This window comes from Odocoileus virginianus, chromosome 34 (assembly GCF_023699985.2).
Source record: "Odocoileus virginianus isolate 20LAN1187 ecotype Illinois chromosome 34, Ovbor_1.2, whole genome shotgun sequence".
In the NCBI taxonomy this organism is placed as follows: Eukaryota; Metazoa; Chordata; class Mammalia; order Artiodactyla; family Cervidae; genus Odocoileus; species Odocoileus virginianus.
In genome coordinates, this window is record NC_069707.1 from 18,877,358 (window position 1) to 18,900,780 (window position 23,423).

General features: G+C 37.0%; 1 protein-coding gene across 5 annotated transcripts in view; it reads right to left on the minus strand.

The window, feature by feature from the left end:
- Positions 1–23,423, minus strand: part of ADGB (androglobin) — a 172,820-nt gene that overhangs the window by 134,573 nt on the left and 14,824 nt on the right. For 4 of the 5 annotated variants that reach the window (XM_070461650.1, XM_070461648.1, XM_070461646.1 and 1 more), the window contains exons 2-5: positions 17,325–17,481; positions 11,038–11,130; positions 8,214–8,285; positions 5,870–6,079 (exon numbers count right to left, since the gene is read on the minus strand). In XM_070461650.1, coding sequence (XP_070317751.1) covers positions 5,870–6,079; positions 8,214–8,285; positions 11,038–11,130; positions 17,325–17,481 — 532 coding nt within the window. Of the gene's footprint in view, positions 1–5,869; positions 6,080–8,213; positions 8,286–11,037; positions 11,131–17,324; positions 17,482–19,494; positions 19,672–23,423 lie in introns of all 5 variants that reach the window. The other variant, XM_070461651.1, reaches the window with a different exon arrangement.

Genomic DNA, 23,423 nt, shown 5'->3' on the forward strand with positions numbered 1-23,423 from the left:
GACATTGGAAAGTACCGAGGAGACCACGTGTAGCTCAGTAGCGGTGTTATCACTGCCAGGTGAAAGAAGAAAGAAAACTGTTTTATGATACTGTTCTTCATGCTACCTAATCAATTTTTATCTGGTTGATGTCAAAGAACTTTGAGGCTATTCTCTTAGAATCCAAACTGGAAAAAAAATAGGAATACTTTTACGGGAGAAACAATATACTGGTATAAAAACCTGAACTTGAAGTGTCATGCCAAAAGGTTCTCTTTGGTTGGTTTACTTTGAAGAAGTGACTAAAAGTGAAAGTGTTAATCACTCAGTCGTGCCTGACTTTGCAACCCCATGGACTGTAGCCTGCCAGGCTTCTCTGTCCTTGGGATTCTCCGGCAAGAATACTGGAGTGGGTTACCATTCCCTTCTCCAGGGGATCTTCCCAACCCAGGAATCAAATTCGAGTCTCCTGCATTGCAGGCAGATTCTTTACCATCTCAGCCACATAAATGCTTCAAGGGGCAACAAGAAACAGGGAGGAGAATGCATGTAAAAAGGCAGAAGGAGAAATCAATGTCTAGTAAGAAACAAATAAGAAGGTGTCTATAAATGGAAGGGGAAAAAAAGCAATTTGGAGCAGCTTTAAGGTGTACAAGACTGCACAGGGGAAGGAAAACCGAGGTAGGGCAGAGGATGCATCTCCAGTATGTCATCTTGAATCAAACAGTAGAAGGTAACAGAGAATGTATGTATGAACACGTTTCTGAAATATCTGCAGTGAAAACTGAAGGATAGGCACATAAATACTGAATTAGAATTGGAAGAGGAAAAAGCCAGAAATTAAATTTTGTATGTCCGGAAAAGGACATACATAGTGAAAATAACAATCCATTTTACCTTTTCAGAAATAATTTCCTCTAATTCTGTACTACACCTCATCTGGAAAGAGGTGTTGGCTCAGCCCTACCACCTGGGAATTAGGGGGAGAGAGGCCGAAATGTTTGCTCTTAGCCCAGAGAGAACAGGTATCTACAGCTAGAAAACTAGGCAGCCATCTCTATTCCATCAACATGGTCTCTCAAACAGCAAAGTTCTTGTTTCTGTCTCTTTAAAAATTGCCTCTGTCTATCTATCCACTTTGCTGGTGGCTCAGACTGTTAAGAATCTGCCTGCAGTTCGATCCTGGAGAAGGGAATGGCTACCCACTCCAGTATTCTTGCCTGGAAAATTCCATAGACAGAGGAGCCTGGTGGGCTACAGTCCATGGGGTTGCAAAGGGTAGGACATGACTGAGCCACTTTCACTTTTATCTATTCACTCTCATCACTCGGTATTTTTCTATACCCTCTAGGGCTACAGTCCAATTTTAAAGAATGGATCAAAGTAGAAGAGAACTGGCAAGGGGTTACTGTAACTTGGCTTCTGTATTTACTCTACCAAAAGGACTGTAGATTGGGCCAACGGTGAAAGTAAGAATATATGTATGAACAAAAGCCCTGGGAAAAGAAAGCATCTAGAAAGCAATAGCTTAATACTGATATATATACATGTGCGTGTGTATGTGTGTGTGTATATATATATCCTTATATTAATGAACGCGCTAAGTGGATACTTCATACTCTGCTATAGAGAAAAGTGAGGCAGATTCACGAGAGACAGTATCAGGGTTTCAGGTAGGGTGGAGAGTGCTCAGAATGAGTGCCTGAAGTGTTAAACACAGGAGATACTTAGGTATTGGCTATTATATTCTAAAACAGGTTATCAGCACTTTTTCCATATGTAAGCAAATGATCATTCACATAATCATGTATAAAGGAAAACAGACCTCAATATTGTTATGCCCAAAATTCACGTATATATATTCTAAGTAAATAAAATTTTGGAATGCATATTCCTTCTGAATGAAAGATGAGTCAAAATAAAATGTTCAAGAGAAGGGAAGCTGTAGTAAAAACAAGAAAACAATAAACAATGATGGGGATTAAGGATTAACCCTTTTGTGTGTAGAATAAGGAATAAACAATTATAAATATGTGTTCAAAGATAAATACTAGTCGTAATGCTTATCCAGAAATGCTAAGAAAATATTGAAATGAGAGTAAGAGGTGCATTTTATTCTACAAAATCAAAGCAAACTATAAATTCCTTATAATTAAAGTAATACGGTATTAGAAGAGAACAAGGAAAACAGAAAAAGAAAAGAGAGTCCCAAATCAAACACAATTTCAAATTGGAAATTAGTGTATGATAAAAGCAGTTTTTAAAATCAATGGGTAAAAGGTAAAACATTGATATAAAGTGTTGGGGCATCTGGCTGAGGTTTTTAAGTAAAAAAAATAAACCAGTTCTTCATTTCTCACAGTAGATGAAACAAATGAAAGATCTAAACATTACAATAAAACTAAAGGGAAATATTTTTTGTATTCTTGAAGTAATACCTTGTTTAAATGACAAATATGCTAGACTCTGTAAAGAAATATAATGACATAATTGACTACATAAAAATTACAAATCACAGTCAGGTGGAGGTCACATAGCTAGAAAGACTAATTTAAAAAGTGCTTCCTTTATATTCACATTTATTGTTACCTACAATGTATAAAGCCTTCCCAAGTGGCTCAGTGGTAAAGAATCTGCCTGCAATCAGGAGACAGAAGAGATATAGGAGACCATAGGTTCAATCCCTGGGTTGGGAAGATTCCCTGGAGAAGGAAATGGCAAAGTAAAGTTTGGGATGTAAATTGCCTGGGAAATCCCATGAAGAGAGGAGCCTGGCAGGCTATAATCCATGGGGTTTCAAATAGTTGGAGATAGCTCGGCAACTAAACAATAACAGTGTATAAAAGAATACAATTCTATAACAAAACTTCAAATAACCTGTTTTATAAGTAGGCATTATGGAGACAGCCAGAGGAACTAAGCAAGTTTGGGCAATTCAACTACAGCAAGGTCATATTGTGAGAGAATTGGGCGGAGAGGTGACTGTGATCACTACATCCCCTCTATTTTTGCATCTGGACTCAAGATGGGCAGGAGAGCATCTGGGAAGCTGACCGTGGGCTTTTCCCTCTGACTCTACCAAGGGGTAGGAGGAGGAATGATCCATTCCTTTGGTTTCCACAATAGGAGGCAGCAGTGGGGAAAGAGAGGAGCAAAGAAAGAATACAGGAAAGAGGGGAGGAAACTAATAGTGTTGAGAATCTACTATTTGTCAGGACCTTGTCCAGTTCTTTTACATAATTACCACATTTTATCATTCCCTGTGTTTGTTCCAGGACATACTGCATGCCTATTCTCTTGAGGGAGATCATTTCTCTGCCTTTGTGTGCAAGGCACCCTGAGGGGTCCATGTGGCCCTAAGAATGGATCTGGAGATACTGAAGAGGAGAAAAGCTTTCTGCCAAGCCTCAGGGAGCATAAATAAGACCATGCCCTTCAGAGATGAGTGCCAGCAAGGGGCCTACCACATAATTCACATGGAGCTAATCATATCTCTGTGCTCAGCAGTTTAGCATCATTCCCCACACTCCATTCCTCAGGTGAAACTGAAGAGGGACCAGAAGAAGTCACTGGACATAGGGTTGTCTTTCTGATTCCTAGCCCTCTTTCCCAAGAACTACACCATCTAAAGAGGCAGGTTAAATGACTGTCAGACTGACATTTCAAAACGGGACTAAATTCATTTTCAAAAAGTTTCTGAATTCAGGAAGGTGTAGGTTTCTGAGGAATCTGTACAGTTAAATAGAAATCACATTTTCTTTGCAAAATGGTATATAGTGTTAATAAACATTGACCCCTATCCAGGAGGAAATTAGAAAAGATAGAAGGAGGTCAGCGAGCAGAGAGAGAGAGAGAGAAGCTAACAGTGTTGGTTTAGTGTTCTGCTGACACTGTTTTGAAATTCTTGATAATTTTGAACTTCGTCCCAACTCAAGTTTGTGCAAATGTGCACTAGTGGGGCTAAATACCCACGCGTCCGACCTCCTCACTCTTCCCGGGTTTACTTTCTTTCTGTAATCTTACACTGTCCTCTGTGTATCCACATTCTTAATGCCATATCCTCCCTCTCACTCCTCTGTACACAAGTAATACTCTGAAGTCTGCTCTGTCAAATCTGCTTCTTGATTGGTCAACAAAGAAGAATAAAGGAATTTAAGAAGTTATTTTCTCTAATAACACTTTGACTTTCAAGGTCTCGAAAAAAAGGTCTTATATAAAAAAAATAAATCCAAACTCCCATTTTGGATATCAAAGGTTAAAATTCCCTTCTCTGCCTTCCTACTGTGCATGCTCAATTGCCAGGTCATGTCTGACTGTTTTGCAACCCCACAGACTCCTCTGTCCGTGGGATTTCTCAGGCAAGAATACTGGAGTGGGTTGCCATTTCCTTCTCCAGGGAATCTTCCCAACCAGGGATCGAACCCACATCTCCTGCATTGGCAGGCAGATTCTTTACTGCTGAGTCAACTGGGAAGCCCCTTCCTACTGTATTAATCCGATTGATTCCTAAGCATTGGCCTTTCAGCTTTCCCCACCCCAGGAAGAAAAGATGGCTCCGGCTCCTTAAGGAGAAAGCCATGTTCTTAGAAACACACAATATCATGATTTACTTTCCTCATTGCCTCAAATGTTCAGGAATACTTTCTCTCTGTTACCAGGCCCAGCTTCATGGATAAGTGACCTGTGCAGTCACATGGGATCCCACACTCTGAAGGACCTCATGCTTTGCTTAAAGTGTTGATATCATCATCTTGAAATGGCTAATAACTTTTGAACAAGAGACTCCACAATCCCATAGCTGGGCCTGCCTGTGGCTCTGGGCCTTTAGAAAAAAGCATTCCACCATGATTAAACCCAAAGGTATTTAATATAATCTAGCATTGCTCAATGGGGTGTGAGTCTACTTTTTGTGTGTTAATTAAGGGGCTTTGAATTCTCTACTTGTGCTTCTTACTATCCCATTTTCTTCGTTTCGGGTGAAAGCGAAATATTTCCTGTGTCAAAGTGAGATTTGTCAACATGAAAACAAATATCAAGTTCAGGGTAAAAAATGGATCAGATCAGGCCCTTCAGTAGGAGCAAAGAGAAGACTGGATCACATTTTAGCTCAGACACTGTTTCCTGCCCATGACCCTGATACCACATCAGAGAGGGCAGAGCCCTGTGCATCCACCTGCCTATCCAGCCTGCCCACCTGGAAGGTCAGAGGCAGCAAAGGGCTGCCCCTCAGTGGCCCCAGCAGCACTAGTTTTAGAGAGGGAAGTGAGTCAGAAAGAGAAAGACAAATATCATATATTAATGCATATATGTGAAATCCGAAAAAAAAATGGTATGGAAGATCTTATTTACAAAGTGGAAACAGAGACACAGACATAGAGAAGAAACATATGTATATCAAGGGGGAAGGGGTGGGGTGGGGTGAATTGGGAGATTGGGATTGGCATATATGCACTATTGTACTATGTGTAAAATAGATAACTAACGAGAGCATAGTCTACGGCTCAGGGAACTCTTAAGTGCTCTGTGGTGATCTGAAATGGGAAGGAACTCCGAAACAAAGGAGATACATGTGTATGTATTGCTGATTCATTTTGCTATACAGTGGAAACTAACCCAACATTGTAAAGTAACTATACTCCAATAAAAATTTAAAAATATATATATAAACAGCTAAAAAATAAAAAGCACAGGGAACTGGTATCACAGAGGATGCAACTGTGTTCTTTTAAATCTCAAATTACATATGTAGGACTTTTCCCCTTGTTAGGTACACAGTTGGCAGCCTTTATAAACGGTCTTATCTACTATTAGCTTCTTTAATAGCAGGTAAGAGAAACATATTGCAATATGAAAGACACACACATGTTAACACATGCATACAAGAACTTACCATCCAGTAAAGCTTCACTACATACTTTCCATAGCTGTTAAACAAGGGCACGTGACCCTTCACAGCCTTGCACAGAGAGTATATGTGTTCCCAGGGCTTCCAGGCCAGAAGAGGCGGTTCCCCTGCTGTTCCTTTAAAATAATTGGTCAAAGCACTCCCATTGAATATCTTCCACACGGCATAGATTTCGCTGATAATCCATCTCATTAGCTAGAGGTAAAAACCAGTTGTGTTCATTAGTTATTTTTCAATTGTTGGCACTGTAATTTTGGGAGTGGGTGGCAGTTGAAAATCTACTTCCAGTAGTACTGTTAGACTCTATGTGTAATATATTCTACATTTTTATTTCTGACTTACAGAATAAGGTCATACATCTTGCTTTTGTTTTCAGAAAATATAGTCATAATACAAGCTAAAAATCCTTAGCTAAGAGCTGTCTTTCAGGGTAAATGGTCAGTGATTTGACACTGACCACTTTTTAGCTGTGTGTGTGTGTATGTGTGTGTGTGTGACAGAAAAGGAGAGAGAAGGGAGGAAGGCTGAATGCTTCTGAGAGCAATGATGGCTTTATTTTGGAATTGTTATAAAAGATGAAGCTGTGAAAGTGAACGCATTAGTCACTCAGTCGTGTCCAACTCTTTGTGAGCTTACGGACTGCAGCTCACCAGGCTCCTCTGTCCATGGGATTCTCCAGGCAAGAATACTGGAGTGGGTTGTCATGCCCTCCTCCAGGGGATCTTCCCAGCTCAGGTATCGAACCCAAGTTTTTTAAGTCTCTTGCGTTGGCAGACGAGTTCTTTACCACTAGCGCCACCTTATTGAGCTACAATTCTGTAAATGTGAGAATTTGAGAAGAAAATGATCCTTCTATGTCAATAAGGTCAATTAGACAAGCAATGAGACATGAGAAAGAAGTAAAACTGGGCACACACTTGAATACACTCTAAGTCCCATATTCATGTGTTGACCAGCAGGTACAGCAGTGCTCCAAGTAAAACTCCCACCTGCAAGGTTTTCATCAGGCAGCAAGGCACAGTGAAGAGTTGAACTTCAGAGTATGTTTCACTGCCTGGTTTGTAAGGAGATTCAATACTTGAGTCTGAAGTCATAAGATTTATATTTTTCTTAATTTGGTTATCTAGAAAGCTTCTTAAAGGTAGGTTAAGTTGAAAAAGGCAAATCAGATATCCTCCTATGTACCTGGAGATTTTACTATAGAATTATTTTATACTTCCTTTGTGGAATCCAAACTATGACACAAATGAACCTATCTACAAAACAGAAATAGACTGATAGACATAGAGACAGTCTTGTGGTTGCCAAGAAAGAAGATGGGGGAGAAATGGACTGGGTCTTTGGGATCAGCAGATGCAAACTATTATGTATATAATGGATAAATAACAAGGTATTACTGTATAGCACAGTGAACTATATTTAATATCCTGTGACAAACCATACAGAAAAAATATACAAAAGAATGCATATATAATATATACATATACATGTAGAATTGAATCACTTTGCTATACAACAGAAATTAAGACAACATTGTAAATCAACTACATTTCAATAAAAATAAATAAGTAAAACATTTTACACGTCCATGGAAAATATGCTAAAGTCTTTAGAATTCATAAAATATAAAACAATTCAGAGATAATTTTATACTACTCAGTACAAGCCGACCGAAAAAATTAATATTTTGATTTTAGTATTGGCCAAGATGTTAAGAAAGACAAAATGTTTGAATCAATAATAACTACACCCCTATGATTGGGTCTTTGGAGAAAATAATGAAAAAAAAAAATCCCTGTTTCTGATCTAACTACCTCAGGGAAGTGGAACAGGTCTACTTATGATGGATAGAACCCAGGGTGGAGAGGGAGAAGGTGAATTCCCACAGGCTGTAGGACTGCTGTGCTGAAAATCTGTCTTGTATAGGTGAAGTATTACATTTGAACTGAATCTCCTGATTCCTCCACATTGGCAAGCCAAACACCATCAGACACCCTACTCTTGGGCATGACGTAGGCTCAGACTGGCAACAACTTTATGTTAATTGCTAGGTACATGGATCCAGAAGAGAAATGCCCAGATGGTAAGAACCTGACTACCCTGGTCCATGGCACAAGCAGTGCTACTATTAACATCTCCTCCACTGACTCTCTTGCTAAACTCAATTAAAGAGCTTCTCTTCCTCATTGAGTGTCTGGATATGAAATATTCAGTTATACTAAAATTTAAAGGTGAGCAAGAGCACTGAAATTGACTACCCGGGAGTTGTTTAAGCGGGTCCAGAAGGCATTCTTCAAGGAGCTTTTTGGTTCATACTTCCCCAACCTACCTCACTGCAGAGTAAATGCTCATTGGCTGAAAACAAGTCAAACAGGATTTCATTTTTCACAACCACTGGAGCCTGAAATAAAAATATATAGAGAGAGATATTGCTCCTTGGGAAAAATAAAGGAAATTTAGTTTACTGATACAATTTGGCCTACATACAGGACAAATTTGATTTCGTTTCTCACAGAGGAATTGGAAGAAATAAAAAAATAAGCATATTATTCTATAAGATAACCTCTGATAGAGCTGTGACATTAATTTAATAATGTAATGCCTATAAAGTACAGTATTTTAACATAATAAAATGTTGTAAGATGTAACATATGCAGATAAATTTAGCATGCATACACACACACAGAGTTTAAAACCTGATTTGAAATTTAAATAAACCCTTCAAGTTAAACCTGAAGCTTACTTAACATCTGGTAGCTAGAAAAATCGCTTCATCTTAGATGAAAAATATTAACTGAGACAGCTTTTAAAAATCTTGTTTGACTTCAAATCTTGTAATAACTTTTAAAGTTAATTTTGCAGTCATTATTTAATTTGTATATATCTAAAGTTGCTTTTATATATTAAGATCAGTAAAGGAAAAAGATAATAGGGAAAAATATGACATAGCAAATTTTTTAAATTAGTTACAATTAATATCAACTTTATATATTTAACATACCAAATTAACATGAAAATGATTTTGATTAGCAAAGTAGATTTTTATAGAAACTCAGTCATCTGTATAACTAGTACCTTGAAAACTCAATAAAGTACTTTCAAATGTCTGAGAGAAATTTACCTACAACTACCCTGAAGGCTGGAATTGACTCTTAAGTTCATAACTTACAAGCACAATTTATAAAATTACATACATATAAGGTGTCAAGAACATATATATATATTCATTGGCTTCTCTGCCAATGCAGGAGACACAGGAAATGGCAATCTACTCCAGTAGAAATCCCGTGAACAGATGAGCCTGGCAGGCTACAGTCCATGAGGATGCAAAGAGTCAGATATGACTTGGTGACTAAACAACAATATATAGTCAGTAAATTTTATATAGAAAGGTCATTATTGTTTTACAGTATTTTTATCTAAACTTTATGTGTGTCCATATTTATTGGCTCAGGTGGTAAAGAATCTGCCAGCAACACAGGAGACCCAGGTTCGATCCCTGGGTCAGAAAGATCCCCTGGAGAAGGGAATGGCAACCCACTCCAGTATTCTTGCCTGGAGAATCCCATGGAGAGAGGAGCCTGGTGGGCTACAGTCCATGGGGTCACAAAGGGTTGGACACAGCTGGGTGACTAACACTTTCACCTTTTCTTGTCCATATTTGATGTCTCAAAATCAAATGTGTTTATCACTGTGGACTCAGACAATACAACTTGGCCAGCACTATTCTAAAACTTTACTGCTTGGCTGGACTTTCAGTTCTGGCTGTTCTGGTCCACTCCCAGCACGACAGACCAAGAGAAGGGGTCAGTGCAAAGGGAGAGAGGTAAGGAGATGGAGGACAGTATTTCAATAAGGTGGAAGTGTCATTGTCAACAATGAATACATTTATTTTTAGGACCAGTACCAGTATTTTTCTCTCAGACCTAAGGTATGCTAAAAAGATAAAAAGGTAGAAAACTTTCCTACTTATCCAAACTTACAACACTCTCACTTCATGGAATTTATATTCTTCATTTGCTTGGAATGTAAATTCTGTACTTAGAGTGAGTAGAGCCTGAGTATTATTAATAATACCTACATATTAAGTGAATTGTATTAACATCACAGAATTTGCATTCATCATTTCAAAGTCACCTAACAATATAACTAATTTAAAAATATGGTTTGCATAAATTTTATTGATTTTATTTAAAGTGTTTTACAGACAGGCATTGAAAAAGTACTCTGATGGACAAAGATGTACTTTGCTATTTTCTTATTTTAATAAATATTTCAGACTTAGTGTTTCTGACTTTCTTAACTAATAACAGTAATTGATAATATGATGAATAGATTGTATTTCCTTCATTAGTAGCAGTGCTTCTAAAACACTTAGAAATAAAATCACTTTGCATAGAAACAGATGCAATGAATTTCATAATCACAGAAGAATCCGTCCCATTTTAATCTTTTGACTAGCATTAAGTACCTAATTTAGCCTACTAGTTTTCTATGCATTAAATGAAAGTGGGGAGATTCAAGAAGGGAAAAAAGACATTAGTGATAATTAAGCCCTTAAAAATACCAGATATATTCAAACTAACATAGCTATTAATTAGGAAGATAGATCAATGTGTCTAAAGCTTTAATGTATATAAGCACTATTTAAATGAAGTACTATTTAAAATGAAGTTTTCTTGGGTGATGTCCACATCAGTATAATTCAAATGGACTTCAGATATGAAAGTGGCTCTTGGAAAATGCTTCAAAAATTCCTGGAAGAGAGAAATCCAAGTGCTATTCTCTTGGACTGGAAAATTAATGCTAATGAACTCTAACCTAAAAGACCTTTACATAAGATAAGAAGCAGAGAGGAGAAAGTATGTCAGGATTTAAGGAAAAATTTTGTGCAACATTTTAGGTTATAATTTGACATTATGCAGAGAAGAAGGAAACTTGAGGCCTTAAACAAAATGTCAATATTCTTTTGGAAACCAGTACAAACTATATTGATAAATATTTATTTCTAATTTAAATTCCAAAAGTAATTACCCTTTCTTACTAGATACCACAGGAAAACTACCTTATTTTTAAAAAGCAAATTTCCAAAACTAGGATATTATATCTCATAGCTAATGCAAATTTTGTTTAATAGTAAAATTATCTCTTACCCGATTGATTAAAAAATCCTGTGGACGTTTCCAGGAATAAATTTTCAATGATGATGGTAACTCAATTTTTCCTTCAGGATCTTCAAAAAAATGCTACATAAAAAAATTTGTTAAGTTTTTTCTCTACATAGTTTTATTAAAATAAAAACGACTCTATCCCAATAACAATGAATATATCAAATGAATCTGAACAGTAAAGAAGCATTTATAGAGGAATTTGTGTGAGTGTTCTCAGAGCTAGTTTGTAACGTACTTAGAGAATATTGAATTAACATTGCTGTAATTAATTAATGAAACCTTGGTTATTAAATAGCATCTAGCAGAGGAAGTAGTCCGAACAAGCATGAGCTGCCTTGGAGTGTGAATTAGTTATGGTAGGGAGACAATTTTGAATGGGCTAGTAAGGCCATATTTTCCACTGAAAATATTGCTTTTTTAATCTAAGTAAAGAAGATTTTAAAAATATTTACTTATTTTTCAATGTTTAGAATCATAAAAAGGATTACATGTAAATAAAATTTGTACCTTTGAGCTGACTTTGATTTATTAATCATTTAAATTAAACTTGTTATTTTGGTGTAATCATGATTCATAAGCCATTGTATGAAATGATACAGAGAATTCTTTGGTTCTCCATCCAATTTCTCCAGTAGTAACACCTTAAAAACCTGTAGTATACAATCAGGATATTGACATTGACACAGACAAGATTACAGAATAGTTCCAGCAGCACAAGGAGCCTCGTTGTATCTTTGTATAGCCACAGGCACCCTCCAACTCCCCAGTCTGTGTTTAATCCATACCACTTGGCAATTGCTAGTTAGTCTTGACTTTTATAATTTTTTTATTTCAGTAATGTTATATGAATAGAACCGATAGTCTGTAACCCTTTGGATTTATTTTTTCTCTCTGCCTAATTCCCTGGAGATTCAATCCATTCAAGTTTTTTGTATGTGTTAATAGTTGGTGGTTTATTGCCGAGTAATATTTCATGCTACAGATAGATATTTGTTCATTTACCATCTGCCCATTGAAAGACATCTGAGCTGTTTCCAGTTTCAGGTTGTTACTAATAAAGCTGCAATGAACATCGTGTACAGGTTATTGTTTTTTGTATGAATATAAGTTTCCATTTTTCTGGAACAAATGCACACTAAGGCAATTAATTCATTAGTTTTTGACCCCCAACTATGGATCAATTGGTGAATTCTAGAGAAAGAATGGTGCCCAAACGCAAGCAGTCTAGTAAGTTAGAGAGATTTCAAGTAACTGCTGTGTGAAAATTCTCAGGGCTCATGAGGTGGTGGGTGATGGGAAATCTTTATGAGAAATAAAGATTTATTGAGATTTTTATGAGAAATAAAGATATGAAAATTTCTAGGAGTACAAACAAGATACTAAAACAACAATCTATCTGTGGTGGGGGCAGAGATTAAATTTCCCCTCAGTTAATGGGGACAGATCAAATCAATACTGTTTTGATTTTCATTATATGTTTACCCTAACACTCATGTGGCTTGAGAAACAGGTTATATTTGAGGACATTGTCTGAGAGTTAAACCTAATACATTTCTGTTTATCTGAAACATATGGTTTACTGTCATATTTAGCATACTGGAATAATTCAAATGAAGACAAAGGAAACTCCAACATCTAGTCAAAATGATAGAAGAATGAGTTTAAAGGATGGACTGATGTTTTTCCAAGAGAAGTATTAGACTTTTGGGGTTCCCTTACATTGTTTTTTTTCCCCTAAAATTATTAACTTAGAAATTTTAAAGTGCCCTATCTGAAAATTCTCAGAGTTCCTTCTAGATCTGTTTCTATTATCTGTTTTTTTCCTCTTGATTTTCAGTCACTTGGTTCTGTTTCTCTTCCTGTCTGGTAAATTTTGAGTGTACGCTATATACTGGATATAAAAATATATACAGGTTCTAAGTGGTGATGTCTTCCTCCCAAGAGGAGGATTTTATTCCTTTCTGACAGTCAGTGCAAGATGAATTTGACCGAGTCAGCACTGGGTCTTAGGATTTGGCAGGGCTGGCGTACTTTTGTTCATCCTTACTCACTATGGAATGCTGTAGCCATGTTGGGACACTAATGGAAAGTCTGGAGTGCTTATCAAGCTCACTTGGTGCACACGGAATTCCAATCTCTAGCTATCATTATGAAATTTTGTCTCAGTTATTTAGCTTCCAAACTGCTGTTTTTTCACTCATTTGTTCTGCAGCAAAAGCTTCACATACATAGCTTATGAGGTACATAGATGTCTCAAGATAAAATTGTATACAAAATTTTCAGATCACTTCTCCATAGTTACCCCTGGGGTCTGGGTTCAAGGTCTGCTTTGGCAGCTTCAGACAATATCCTTCTTCACTTCAACCCAGAAAAACGGACATAAGCTCCAGGCCATTACTGTCTTCATGGTCTCTACTTTCCATACCTCGAATTAATACATGACTTTGAGGAAGAAATCAGTGGGGCTCATCTCATTGTGATTCCCTTTTCTCCAGGATTTGAGCCTCTCCTATTGTTAACAGTACTCTTTTCTTGTCATGTTGCTTTAGGTGTATTTCTTACATCTACCTTACTGTACTTTATCATACAGTTCTCCATTTTGTTCACTCACCATATCCTTTCCTTCCAATCACTTAGGCGAGGAATTGAGACCTAACCATGGACTTACAGGAAATGGTCAGTTCAGTTCAGTTCAGTTTAGTCGCTCAGTCGTGTCCGACTCTTCGCAACCCCATGAACCACAGTATGCCAGGCCTCTCTGTCCATCACCAACTCCCATAGTTTACTCAAACTCATGTCCATCGAGTTAGTGATGTCATCCAACCATCTCATCCTCTGTCATCCCCTTCTCCTCCTGCCTTCAATCTGTCCCAGCATCAGGGTCTTTTCCAATGAGTCAGCTCTTCACATCAAGTGGCCAAAGTATTGGAGTTTCAGCTTCAGTTTCAGTTTCAACATCAGTCCTTCCAATGAACACCCAGGACTGATCTTCTTTAGGATGGACTGGTTGAATCTCCTTGCAGTCCAAGGGACTCTCAAGAGTCTTCTCCAACACCACAGTTCAAAACCATCAATTCTTCTGTGCTCAGCTTTCTTTATAGTCCAACTCCCATGTCCATACATGACTACTGGAAAAACCATAGCCTTGACTAGACGGACCTTTGTTGGCAAAGTAATGTTTCTGCTTTTTAATATGCTGTCTAGGTTGGTCATAACTTTCCTTCCAAGGAATAAGTGTCTTTTAATTTCATTGCTGTAATCACCATATGCAGTGATTTTGGAGCCCCAAAACATAAAATCAGCCACTGTTTCCACTGTTTCCCCATCTAATTGCCATGAAGTGATGGAAGCAGATGCCATGATCTTGATTTTCTGAATGGAGCTTTAAGCCAACTTTTTCACTCTCCTCTTTCACTTTCATTAAGAGGCTCTTTAGTTCTTCTTCACTTTCTGCCATAAGGGTGGTGTCATCTGCATATCTGAGGTTATTGACATTTCTCCCGGCAATCTTGATTCCAGCTTGTGCTTCTTCCAGCCCAGCATTTCTCATGATGAACTCTGCATGTAAGTTAAATAAGCAGGCTGAAAATATACAGCCTTGATGTACTCCTTTTCCTATTTGGAACCAGTCTGTTGTTCATGTCCAGTTCTAACTGTTGCTTCCTGACCTGCATACAGGTTTCTCAAGAGGCAGGTCAGGTGGTCTGGTATTCTCATCTCTTTCAGAATTTTGCACAGTTTACTGTGATCCACACAGTCAAAAGCTTGGCATGGTCAATAAAGCAGAGATAGATGTTTTTCTGGAGCTCTCTTGGTTTTTCAATGATCCAGCAGATGTTGACAATTTGATCTCTGGTTCCTCTGCCTTTTCTAAAACCAGCCTGAACATCTAGAAGTTCACGTATTGCTGAAGCCTGGCTTGGAGAATTTTGAGCATTACTTTACTAGCATGTGAGATGAGTGTGCAATTATGTGGTAGTTTTCTTTGGCATTGCCTTTCTTTGGGATTGGAATAACTTTATGTGCCACCATATCATAAAATGCAATCACAAGACTTGGAGTGTCCATGACTCACTCCAGTGGAGAAATTGTAGCTCCCTGAGCCATGAATGCTGAGCTTGTGGAACAGAATTGAGGGTGGAAGCAGGGTTCCATCTCAGATGGCACCACTTTGCATTGTCATAACAACCAGGATTTAAGCTGTGCTTTCCTACCTTCTGAAAGTTGCATTGGAAGAATGCGGTATTGGATAGGTTCTGAAATGTCAAGTTCCAGTGGAATAGCCTCTATTCACAGCAGTAGTATGAGGGGAGTGCTTCCCAAAGCATGCAGTTTCATACAGCATCCAGCAATAGTCCTATGTGTCACCCCCAAATAAAATGAACATCAAGTGACCAGCACATTTATTACCACTTCAGTCTCAGTGGTTTTCTTCCAATAGACTTACCCTTGTCAATAACATTGAAAATTTTCAGAATTTGACACCTGACCTTCTAGAGATCTGCAAGAATTTTTCATAATCATCTGATAAAAGCATGCTTGTATTGTAAGGTCCTTAAAATATTATTTTGTATCTCATTCCCTATTTCAGAGTTTCAGGTACTCTGTTCTTCTCTTCCCCATTGCTTCTTTATAATTTGGAGTGACTTATCTCTGAATCTTTCCCAGTGCTCAGCTGCTCAACTGAGAACTTGCAAAATCTATCTTGCTGATGAAAATTCCCAAACAATCCTGATAAGATCTAAATTTCTATGAAAATATGTAAAACATGACCATTTTAATTTGAACCCATAGTTCAAAAGTCCTTTGCATCTAAACATTTCATAATTACTTTAGGTATGGTACAAAAAATACATTATCTCACATATTGTTATTTGAAATTGTTCAAATACTAACAATGTCAGAAGTTAATTATATTTACTGCCTTTTGTGTAAACAAATTACTGATATGAATCATGCAGTTTGTGATTTTGCACTTTGTGAACAAAATGTAAATGCTAATAAGTACCATTTCTGAGAGTTCTTTGCAAATAAAGACAATAGAGTTCAACCTAGCCATTATGTCAATTTTGTGTTTTGAAAATTGTACTGTATTCTAAAAGTACTTCTGTTGAATGAACTATTGCTTCAAATAAATGGGCCATATTTAAAATGAAACCCAGACTAGTATTTTCTACAAAGAGGATTTTAGAAATAAATTTTTTTTTATATCTTTACCTTATTTTCTTTTATTTTTTTCTTTTATTTTTTTTCAGTGTATGGGATCTTTTTTTTTCCCATTTATTTTTATTAGTTGGAGGCTAATTACTTTACAATATTGTAGTGGGTTTTGATCAATCAAAAAATGGGCCAAAGATCTAAACAGACATTTCTCCAAAGAAGACATACAGATGGCTAACAAACACATGAAGAGATGCTCAACATCACTCATTATCAGAGAAATGCAAATCAAAACCACAATGAAGTACCATTACATGCCAGTCAGGATGGCTGCTATCCAAAAGTCTACAAGCAATAAATATTTTTAAGTAAGTGATTTAACTGGAAAATGTAGGAACTCAATTCTCAGATCCAATCTCAGGGACACACCATGTTTAAAAGCCACAGGTAGGAACTTTACTGGTGGTCAGGGGTTAAGACACTGCCTTCTAATGCATGGGGTACAGGTTTGCTCCCTGGTTGGGGAGCTAAGATCCCACGTCTCATGGCCAAAAAACAAAAAAAGCAAAAAATAAAACAGAATCAATACTGAAACAAAATCAATAAAGACTTTAAAAATGATCCACATTTTAAAAAAATTCACAGGTAAATGAAGAGTGACTGAGGTTTTTACCGGCATATCTTGGGGTACAGATATAAGGGGGATTCAATTCTTACCTCGTAACATCTCTTAAAAATTTATCCTCCCTATAATCTCTAAATAACAGCTCACAATTTCATGGGGGCTTCTCATTTCCTAAACCAACATCTCTAAATACCTGGTTCCGAAGTCTCTCAAAATCTATTAGCTAGCTTATTCTATCCCTTTCATTCTTATGAATTTTTGGTCATTCCTCTCCTCCCATTCCCTTAAATGCAATTCACCAAAGCTCAGGACTAAAGACCTGGAGAGACAAGGTAGGATGAGGGGAGTCAAGGTGGACAAAGACAAGATTTCTCTTTTTAATTGAGGTTGTGGAGAAGGGTGAGCACATGCACATGTTAACAAGTCCTATTCCACTTACAATCAAAAACCAAACTGAAGTCCAGCCACATTCAAGCCTACTCACAAGTACAGGGCTCTTCCCCATCTTGTCCTTTTCTTTCACTCCTTTCCCCGCATCCCACTTCTCAGCATTGATGTCAGCTTCGCTCCATTCTGGCCAGATCGGAAATTTCCCCTTCTTCTGTTCAGACGGTTGTACATTACTGCCAAAAGGGTACTGACTAGGGACAGAGAGGGGAGGTGGTTTCAATTCAAATCTCTGAGGTTAAAATACTAGATAATTTCATGAAATGAATTTAATTATCTTCTTAGCAAACATAACAAACATATTTCTCAATACAGTCATACCTGTAGATAGACAACTTCCACATGTTAAGGGTTTAAAGATTGAAATACCACAAAGAGATTATTCTGTAAGCAAATTTTGAGCATTAGCTCCTCTATAGCATCACTGACTCAATGGACATGAATTTGAGCAAACTCTAGGAGATAGAGAAGGACAGGGGAGCCTGGTGTGCTGCAGTCCATGGGTTGCAGAGTCAGATACAACTTAGCAACTACTTTCAGAGGCAGGACATTCATCATCAACATAGAAGGGGAACAACAATGAAGGGGAATGGTGATGGTTTAGTTGCTAAGTCATGTCTGACTCTTGCAACCCCATGGACTATAGCCCACCAGTCTCCTCTGTCCATGGGATTTCCCAGGCAAGAATACTGGAGTGGGTTGCCATTTCCTTCTCCAGGTAAGCTTCCCAACCCAGGGATCGAACCCAGGTCTCCTGCATTGGCAGGCAGATTCTTTATTGACTGAGCCATCAGGGAATTTTTATATATAATTCATACCCCCCAAAAATCCTTTACTTGTATAATAGTAATATATTAGTTATAGTAATAGCTTTCTGAAGTAGAGTGCAACTATAATTTGGATTCTTCCCAATATAAAAAGTCCACTATGGTCATCATTTTAAAAGAAAATTTAGAAACACGAATCAGATAAACAAGAAAAGCATACTCACATCATTCTAGAAACCACAACATTAAAAAGTATTCATCCCCTCAGATTAATGTACAAGGATATACACCTTTCTTTAAAAATGACATTATTCATTATGTTCTCTTTTATAGATTGCCTTTTTCCACTTATCACTATACTGTTGATAGTTTCCATGCAAATAAGTGTTTACATATCTAAATACTAATTTAATGATTGCATAATATTCCATTGTATGATACATTGTCTTTCATTTAACTAACTTCCTTTATTTGGAAATTTGAGGCTTTTACTTTTTAAATTATTCCCAATTATAAGCAAGACTGTGATGGTTGCCCTTTTGCCAAATCTTTGCACACCTTATCATTTTCTTAGGACAACCAATATTCTATCAATTACTTCACCTGTATACCTGCCCTTGTACTCCATGTACAAAGAGAAGAAAAAAAAAACAGAAAACTGAGAAAAGCAGTCAGAAAGTGTGGTTGTTGTTCAGTTACTAAGTCATATCCAACTCTGCACCCCCATGGACTGCAGCACACCAGGCTTCCCTGTCCTCACTGTCTCCTGGAGTTTTCTCAGCCTCACGTCCATTGAGTTGATGATGCCATCCAACCATCTCATACTCCATTGCCCACTTCTCATCTTGCCCTCAATCTTTCCCAGCATCAGGGTTTTTTCCAGTGAGTCGGCTCTTCACATAAGGTGGCCAGGGTATTGGAGCTTTAGTTTCAGCATCAGTCCTTCCAATGAGTATTCTGGACTGATTTCCTTTAGGATTAACTGGTTTGATCTCCTTGCAATCAAAGGGACTCTCAAGAGTCTTCTCCAGCACAGCAATTTGAAAGCATCAATTCCTTGGCATTCAGCCTTCTTTATGGTCCAACTCTCACATCTGTACATGACTACTGGAAAAACCATAGTTTTGACTAGACAGACCTTTGTCAGCAAAGTGATATCTCTGCTTTTTAATAAACTACCTAGTTTTGTCATAGCTTTTCTCCAAAGGAGCAAGTCTCTTTTAATGTCATGGCTGCAGTCGCCATCTGCAATTTGGGATGATGCAGATAAATCCATTCTTTATGTTAGTTAAAGTTAGTAATTAGCACTAGCTCTCTAGATCAGTTTCTCTGTGCTTGGGTTGATTTTCTCATTCACCTTTTTACAGAGGATTAAACTGGAAAGCCATGCCTTTATCTAAGGTGAGAGCATTTCCTTTCCTCTGGGGATCAGGATCTTACCTTATATCTTTTTAAACAAAAGTTTCCACTTTCACAAACTGATAAGCTTTCCCTGGCAATCCAGCTGTCATTCTGACTTTCAGTTCCCTTCTTATTTCTGGATCCTGAACATTTTTATTTCTTTATGTATGTGTTTCTAGGTGTTATTATTTTTACAAATTGGAATCCACCATCTTGCTGGAAAAGAAAGTCCGATAATACATATGTTGTAAAGGGGTGGTTCTAAGTAGCACGTAAGAAAATATGAAAAGGATGACTATGATAGTTATCAGGGAAAAGGGGCAATTTTTCACAATATTAATTAAAAAAAATCAAGGTATAAATTAGTGTATTATAGTACCTCTGTTTTACTCAATGTTGGTACAACCTTACAGGTAAAAAGAAATTAGCAGTTTTTTATCTTATCCATTAAAACCACGGTAAAATTACCTCATTTAGGAAGTCCAAAAACCCTAAAAACTCATTTTGTAAAAGGAAGATTTAATTAAAAAAAAAAAGGGTTCTATTGAGACAATGTTTTGCTTTCCTCTTCCTTCTGTCAAGTGTAAGTAAATATATCCTGGCTTCCTCCCTTAAGCTGTTAAGCCTTATCACTAATTGGCCTACTTTCCTTGTAACATGTCAAATTTATTTCCACCTATATTAAAGATCACTTAGAAAGAATCTCATTAGAGATATTTTATACTAGCTCAGTAGCTCCCCTATTGTGCTAAACACACAATACAAGTAGTGGTCAAATACAGCCCAATGTCAAATATACCATAGACTTCGAATGATTGCGTACAATTGTTGCTTTGAAAACTCTCAGCACAGTGTGCCTTTGAATATCATTGCCAGAATGTACTTACTGTGCTAGCATAGTTGGGATCCTTTAAAATATTCAAAGCCCATTATTCCTGATTTCATCATTTCTGAGAATAAGATAATCCTTAAACACAAAAGTAACCCAGGACTTTTGAAGATTTAGGAACTGGTACTTTGAGGAAATAAATTTTAAAAAATTGAAGAGTGCAAAGAAATCAAACCTTCCCCTGAAAAAAATCAAGGGTATATGCAGAGTTACTCTATTCATATAGCAATATACCCAATACTAGTAAATGATTTAATTCATTAGAATTACAAGTTGTATAAAAGATTTTGAAGGTAAGTATTTTCTCTAGTTATATGACTAAACACTTCCTTCTACACAGTTAATCTAAATGTGCTATTGAGATAAGTGAACCATTATGAGAGGGTCCCCAATTTATAAAGAAAACATATCTGTGGAAATTTATTGTTTTAAAAAATAACTCAGCAAAAGTCAACAAGGATTGTTTATAGTATAAAATATGCTCAGACACTCAGTCATGTTCAACTCTTTGGGACCCATATATATTCCAAATGCCAAATGATATTCCAAAGGAAACCAATGTTTAGAGGGAAGAAAATTCTAGAAAGCCAGGCGAGGGACTGGTTTCCAGAGCAGAAATACAAAATGTAAAGGTTCTCCTGGAGAAAAGAGAGCAAACACAAAAGAAGCAAATTTACAACAGAGGGCCAAGTCAGGCATCTGACATGAAAATGATACATAAAGTGGGCAACACATACAAAGGTGTTAAAATAATTGTATATTTCATTACTACAATGAATTCATCATGACTGAAAGTTATTTAAAATGTGAGTGGCTGGTTGCTAGAGGCAGAGCGTGAGGGATGGGCAAAATGGATGTAAATGATCAAAACATGCAAACTCTCTATACAAAGTAAATGTCATGACCATGTAATGATTAGCATAGTGACTGTAGTTAATAATACACTGCTGTAGCTTTGAAAGTTACTAACAAAGTAGATCTTAAAAATTCACATCACAAGGAAAAATATGTACAATTATGTACTGTGACATGTTAACTAGACTTATTGTGGTGATCATTCACAATGTATACAAATATCAAACCATGATGTTCATAGCTGAAACTAATATAATATTATATGTCAGTCATATCTCAAATTTTTTAAAAAAGTTAATGGACTAATTACAGAAAGAACTTCTAGTGGTGGTTTGAGGGCTGGAATAGTGTAATCCACAAGCAAGTACTGGGAACTGGAATTGAGTAAGCATAAAAGTTTATTTTGGAAAAAAAGCTGAATTCACACTGCAAATGTCGGGAGACCAGAAATAGGCTTCTTGAATGAGCAAGTGGCTAGAGTGGGCTTCCTTGGTGGCTCAGTGGTAAAGAACATATCTGCCAATGCGGAAGACATGGGTTCAATCTCTGGGTCAGGAAGATCCCCTGGAGGAGGAAATGACAACCCACTCCAGTATTCTTGCCTGGAGAATCCCATGGACAGAGGAACCTGGTGGGCGACAGCTCATAGCTTACAGAGAATCGGACATGACTGAACAACCGAGCATGCAGGCACAGGTGGCTAGGGTATTCATGAGCTCCTAGCTTTGAACTAAGTCTGGAATAACTTCCCTACAGTTCATGGTGTAAGAGGCAATACATCAATTTCCTGTGATTCCACAAGGAAATAGGCTGGCCAACAGGGAAAAATGGGGATGGAGTGGCTCTCTACCTCTATGAATGGGGTACCAGGAACAGCACTGCAGGCATGGGAGGAAAGTCTCCCGATGGTAAGACTTGACTGGAAGCAAGGCTGTTGTAAAAATGCTCCCACTGATAGGAAAAGAGAAATAGTCTTCAGGGAGTTCAGAAAGGCAGCTACTTGCCAACTGATGGAAAGTAGTTTAATAATGTAACAACTATCCTGTCCTCTTCACTGGAGCATCCCTGTGGAATGTCAGAATGGGTAGGAAGAGACTCATCCTAAAAACCATCGAAACCTAATGTCAGAAAATAGCATCCTTTAGTTTAAAATATCTACAAAATATGAAAAATACAAAGCAAAAAAAGAAAGAAGGAAACTTAAAACTCAAAGGACAGTCAGGAAATCACACTCAAGGAAAGATAAATACTGTAGCTGATTTAAAAGATATTTAAAATGAACATATTTAGGATTACCAAAGAGATAAAGGAAGAAATGTTTCTGCTTTACAATGAGAACAAGAAGATACTAAACAAGCAAAACAAATAAGAATATAAAAAATAGACATTGGAAAATTTTAGTAATGAAAACTTCAGATATTGAAAGAGTACACTAAATAAAGCTGAAGAGGGCTAATGATTTAGAAGGTAAAATAAAAAAAATCAAGTTCTTGCATAGATAGATAAAGAGAAAATGTGAAATGACAAGTAGATAGAGCATTCTCAGAAGGATGAAATGGTTAAAATGGTGGGGGGTGGGAGAGGGTGTTTAGGAGAAATATTTTATGATATTACTGCTGAAAAATGCTCAGAATTGAAAAGACAGTCTTCAGATTGGAAAAAGCATATCAACCAATAACAAAGCACAAGTGAGAGGTCAGGAGATGGAATTCTGAATCTAGGTTTATTGGCTGGAAATTATAGGCCAATGCTGAAAATGAAAATCTGAACAATTGAGCAGTTACCTGAAAATAAAGTACAATCAAGTTGACAGCAAATAGTAGACAATATAAAGCAGTGAAGTAATGTCTTCTAAGCTGAGGTAACATAACTGTCAACCTTGGAATTAAGACCCAATTAAGCTCTTAAGTCAAAAGTGAGATAGAAACATTTATTTTAAATTAGATGAAAACATTTTTCAAATGTGAATTTACCATAACAGATTCTCTCCCCCTCCCCCCAAAAAAAGCAATGAAGGATTTATCTTCAGGAAAATAGACATGAATCTAGAAGTAAAGTGTGGAATACAAGTTTGCAATGGTAAATAAATGAATCAATGTAACATTTTGGTAAAATTCTAAAAAGTTATTTCGTATAGACAAATAATGATGATAATGACTTCATGCTTTTGAAAGTATTCAAAATAAAAGAGACGGGAAAGGGAGGAAATTCTGACAGACACCAG